The 6,000-nt window shown below is 34.3% G+C and overlaps 1 protein-coding gene across 1 annotated transcript in view; it reads right to left on the reverse strand.

Moving 5' to 3' along the window:
- The window catches only part of LOC141562606 (vomeronasal type-2 receptor 26-like), a 46,223-nt gene extending 44,441 nt beyond the window's left edge, over positions 1-1,782 (reverse strand). The window contains exon 1 of the mRNA XM_074302610.1: positions 1,678-1,782. Coding sequence (XP_074158711.1) covers positions 1,678-1,782 — 105 coding nt within the window. The remainder of the gene's footprint in view (positions 1-1,677) is intronic.
- Positions 1,783-6,000: the final 4,218 nt, after the last annotated feature.

The following is a 6,000-nucleotide window of genomic DNA, read 5'->3' on the forward strand; positions in this document are numbered from 1 at the left end:
TATTATTCTCTCTAAAATTACCTTTAAATTGATAATTTTGATTATTCTGCAGAAGCAATTTTGGGTTGTCCTTATCTTTTCATATGGAACAAATCTATTTGAAATGACCACTCAGATGAATCTTCAAATAGGGTCCTAGAAATAAAATGTGGTAACCCATAAAATAAAGAATTTACAAATGCGCCCTCATCATTGCCAAAATTTTCTGGTTTTGTGGTGACAAGTAGAAAGTGAGGGAGAGTGGACTACATGTGGTAAAAATTACAATGCCTTTAAAGACAATCTCGAACCATCAACTTATGTTTTGTTGTTTAAATATGAGTTGCTTAATGCAGGGTTCAGTAGTGATATGTATTGTATCAATTTTGACATTCTTGCTTTAAATCAAGCCAAAAGATAAAAAAGAAATTGGAGCTAAATGAAGACTGATTGGAAGGTTCTATATAAAGATATCAATGGAATAGGTGGCAAAATATATTCAGGTATGGAAAATCACTTCATGTCACAAGTTAATTTTGTTATATATTTGAAAGGAAGAACAATTCCCAAATAGTAGATTTGAAGTCTCATGTCCATTAATTTTTTTTATTATACTATATTCTAAAAGTATTGTTTTATTTGTAAATTAAAAATAAAAATTTAAAAAGAAGTGAAAGTTTTTATACTAGTTTTCACTCTATCAAATGACATTATATACATATAGAATGCTTTGCAAACTTAAAAGTGATATATAAGTAATAATTATTTATACTTAGTATCTTTCCCCTTAAACTTTCCCAGCCAAATACTATCCCTATCACTATAAAGAACAACAATCTTCTCCCAATTTCTTCATAAATTTCATCATCAACTCTTCACTATTTCTTATCCAGCTGCATTATTGTACCCAACCTATTGCCACAGATTATCAAGTTCACCTTTTTAATATCTCTTAGTACATTCCCTTCCTTCCTCTAACACTGCCATCATTCATGTCTGGATTATTGCAATAGCCTATTGGGTTGTTTTTTTTTTTTCATGTCTCAAGTCTTTCCTTTCAATTTAACTTCCAGAGTATGAAACCTCCAATTCACTCAGCAAAGTGATTTTCTTAAAATGGAGATCTCACCATGTCTCCCTATTAAGTAAACTCCCCAGTCTCCCAGTCACAGTCAAAATCACACAAAATATTCTTTGTCTGCAGTCCAAAGCCTTTCATAACAGCCCCCTTCTACCTTTGCAGTTTTCTTACTCCTTTTTCTTAGCATTCTCTTTTTATGCCTTGATTCAGTAACATTGCTTTCTTTGTTCTGAAAACAAACATTCATTTTAACTCTCACAAAGTTTTTTCTACTAAATTGCCCCACCTAACGTCATGAAGATACATGTTATTGAGTTCCAATCTGGCTTCAGATACTTACTGGTTGTGTGACCTTGAAAAAGTCATTTAACCCTGTTTGCCACATTTCCTCATCTTTAAAAGGTCCGGGGAAAAGACCAAGGAAACCTTAAGTAGGGATTCAGAGGTGTATATCGCTAAACAACACAAATTTATGTTCTATATAGTCTGTTTGCATATTTTTTTGTTTGGCATCTCCTCCATGAGATTCTGATCTCTTTGAGGGTAGTGACTGTCTTTTCCTCCTTACTGTACCCCAAATGCTTAGTACTCTGCCTAGTATTATATTTATTGAATACCTTATTGTTGTTTCTATCATCATCATCATCATCATCATCATCATCATCATCCCTACTGTAATTGTCATTAATCTCCTTCCTGTACTTTCTACTTTCAGGTTTCATAGGAATTCGTATGAAAACGTTCCTGATCCTTCTTATTTCTAATAACTTTTATGTTGGTAATTTTCAGCTTATCCTGTATGTAGCTTCTTTGTATATTGTTGTTTTCATGTTGTAACCTGATTAGATTGTGAGCTTCTTGAGAATAGGGCTCTTTTTACCTCTCTCTGTATCCTCAGCACTTAGAATTGGGTCAGTTAGCTAGTAAAGTCTTAATAAATATTGATGAAACGACTTCTTGGGTAGACGGATGAGATAAATACATCACTGATAATTCCCCCATAGTTTTCATTGTTTCCTCACAAAGAAACATCTCATTTATGGACCATGTTCCCTGACTAAGAATCCTTTTACAAAGTGTTCCCTGACAATGGTCCCATATCAATGCACATGAAATAATTATGCAAGAGACATTCTTATATGCATAAGAATTTGATCCTTATCTGGTATTCCAGATTCTGAGTCTCATCCCCAAACTGTATATTAAGTTCTGCACCCTAAGTTTTGCACTGTACAGACAGAAGAAATGAGTAACTTTCCTTACTCACTGAAAAGGTAATTCTGGAAAACAACTGAGGAGTTCCCACTTTTTGAGAGTGGTCCAAGATTTTCAGGTTTGTGATACAGGATATGATATTCACTTAAGAAGAGAAAAGTAAATAAGATTGTGAGGTAATTTTAATAGTACCCTGCCTTTGAATGCTCTCTCTCTCCTTCCCTCCCCCTCTCCCTCCCTCCTTTCCACTCCCTCTCTCTCTATCTGTCTGTCTCTATCTCTCTGTCTTTCTGTCTCTCTGTCTCTCTCTCTCTCTGTTTCTTTGTCATTCTGTGCTCTTTCTGTCTCTGTGTCTATCTCTATATATGTATGTATGCATGTCCACATATATTCTTCTTAGGCTAATCCAGCCCTGAGAGTGATTAGAAAAGACTAAAGAGAAAAGTAATCTCAGATTTGAGCAAAAAAGTAAGAGGTATGGAGAAAGATATGGTTTGGAAAGGGTGTGGATATAAAAAAATGGAAAGTAAAACAAGGAAGAAATTATCTCATATATGAGTATGAACACAGTTGGTAAAAAAAAAAAAAAGAAAGAAAGAAAGAAAGAGAGCATTAACAAGAGAGAAACCAAGCCTCAGAGGTTCCTCAAAAAAGGAATATGAGAAGCAATGGGCATCAGAGAAGCTCTGATCTGAATGAAATAACACAAAAGAATAAAGAAAGGGAGCATAAAGGAGGAAAAATAAAGTTCAGGGAATGGATATAAAATAAAATATCTCTCTGATATAGGAAAATATGTTGACACTCAGAAGGGAGGAAAAGATAGAATCAGAAAATATAAAAGTCAAAAGAACCAGAAGAATGATGGCAAGAGATTGGAATTTGGAGGAAACTCCTTCACAACAAATGTTTAATAGCTATTTAGGGAACTCTCAAGACATGGACAACTGACAAAAGATGTTGAAACATCACCTTTGAAAGGGGTGAGGAAACTCACTAAAAGAGTGAATCTCAATAAAGACAGGGATACATTAAGATACTAAAGAAAAATCCCAAGTTCTGTCCCACAGTCTTATCAATACCCCATTTCTGTCCCTTGGCAGGCAGAGTGTGAACAATATTCTAATTCTCTAAGTTTCTTCTGGAAGAGATTTGCTGCTTTTAAGCCCCTAGATATAAAATTGAGATTTAAAAAGACACTCACCTGATTGTTCTTAGAATGGAGGAAAGGGTTGCACAAAACTGGACATGTTCCTGTGTGCATATATCTGATGTGTGTTCGCACATTGATAATGAGCACTCATGTATAAAGGCAGGTCCTGGTTAATAAAGACTGGATTGACAGTCTCTAGAGCTACAATTATCATATCATGATCAGACTAGTGACATTAATTTGCCAAGGGGAAAAAGGGATGTGTCTAAAAGAGACAACTTTTGTCCCACATGAAAATGTCTTCAAAGATTTCTACTGATTAAGAATTCCCCATTTTAAATTACTAATGAATAACAATTAACTTAAACAAAAAGAGGAGAGAAGCTTTTCTGGGCTCCAAGAGACCAGAGATGCAGCTTTAAAGAGGATGTCACAGAGAGAAGGAGGAGTAATACCTTATTATGTCTATTTCCATTAGTAATCTTGGCCTTGCATGGAATTTGGGCCTTGGCTTGAATGAGTCTATGTCTTACATTCTTGTCTAAAGTTAACATTCCTAAATATGCAAATGTGCATTTTGGGGTGCCTTTATGTCTTTTTTTGTTCAATCCCTAGGATATTATCTCCTCTTCCAATGATCACTAGCAAGAAATGGATTTTATTGTCAGTAGGAAAGGTTGCAAACAGCTCCAAAAGAGCTTAACTTTCTTCAGTCTCTAATGAAGTCTTCATTCCTGGTAGATATTATATTTCAGTTAAAAGAATAATGGAACTGTGAGCTCTTTATTATAAACATACCTCTTATATAATGCTGTATTGTGTATCTGTATGTACATGTACAGGTATGCACTGTGCTGATTTCTTTAGCCTGAAGAAAATGTGTTGACATAAACATCAGAAGGTGAAGGAGATAGGATCAGAGTTATCTGTGTCCATATGACTCTGTCTTGATGTGGCTAGCAGGGACGCAAGGGCACAGCACATATGTCTAGAGTAACCTTCCTTTATCCTTCTCTAAGATTTTCATTCCCTACCTGAAAGGGAGCTGGATGTGAAGACCAAATGTTGGTATCCTTCTCTATTCAAAGAGGGGGAGTCCTGGGCTAGAATCATATTTATCTTCACTCTTAAAGTTTATTATTATATGGAATATAAAATTTTACATTCAAGTTGTTCTTGTAAGCTTATCCTTTATAAAAAAGGACTATCCTAAGTTATTTATTCAAGGCTGAGCTCCTCACCAAATTTCAGTTCTACAATGAATATGCATAACAAACAGTGAGAAAAATGATTATCAATTACCAATTATTTATATATATTCCAATTTATTTTCCTGATTTTAAGTCCAGATTTTTAAAAGTTCAGTCTTGTGAAGGACATTGATGATAATGAAATTGGACTAACTATCTCATGCAGACCCCACTCAACTGGTGTAAACATTGTATTCTGCACAGGTATAGGTAGGGCATGTCATTGGGAAATGCTCAAGACTGGGTGTGGTCTGAATATAGAGATAAATCTAGTGGCCCACCTAGATGCTGTGTTGCTATTGGGGATATGGTCTTTTGCTGAGGTCTCTACATCTTATCAATCCCAGTCAATTCTAATGCACATGACTCTCTTCAACAATGAGATGATTGAGGTCAGTTCCACTGATCTTGTGTTGAAGAGAGCCATCTGCACCCAGAGAGAGGACTGTGGGAAGTGAGTGTGGTTCACAATATAGCATTTTCACTCTTTTTGTTGTTGTTTATTTGCATTTTTTTGCTCATTTTCTTTTCTTTTTGACTTGAGTTTTCTTGTGCAGAAAGATAATTATATAAATATGGTTACATATATTGGATTTAACATATATTTTAACATATATGACATATATTGGACTGCTTGCCATCTAGGGGAAGGGATGGGAGGAAGGAGAAGAAAATTTGAAACACAAGGCTATGCAAGAATTAATGTTGAAAAATTATCCATGCATATGTTTTGAAAATAAAAAGCTTTAACAAATGGAATATAAAATGAAATAAATTTCCTAAGTGAATCATGACAATTCAGTAAGCTTGTGATAGATTATATGCAAAGTTAAACATATAGTTTATATGCATATATATGCATATATATATAAAGTGAAAAATTAATATGTAGGAATTTAATAAACTCAATTGAATAGTCTGAAAAAAAATAAATGACATGCACAAATTTAGTCATCTCTGTTCTAAATGTTCATATATATTATTTTGCTCCATGTATTAGAGAGCCATTAGAGCTAATGTTGCTCTGGTAAGCCAAAGTTGAAAACAAGGTAACTTTCCCCTGAAATACTCAGGTCACTTTGAGACTTTTCAAGCATGAAGTATACTAATCAGCCAACTGATACTCAAGAAAATAACATGTGAAAGCTTTCCTTCCCCAAATATCTCAAATAGATACAGGCATTTTAATATTGCTTTTTGTTATTATTTCTCCTTTGGTTAGTTAGGTGGTTTGTTCCATACTTTAATTTCATCCACTCATGTTGGCAATGTACAAAATGACTTCTCTGTATTTAAGTGCATCATCTGTCAGAAGATGACCA

Source organism: Sminthopsis crassicaudata, chromosome 3, assembly GCF_048593235.1.
Source record: "Sminthopsis crassicaudata isolate SCR6 chromosome 3, ASM4859323v1, whole genome shotgun sequence".
Classification (NCBI taxonomy): Eukaryota; Metazoa; Chordata; class Mammalia; order Dasyuromorphia; family Dasyuridae; genus Sminthopsis; species Sminthopsis crassicaudata.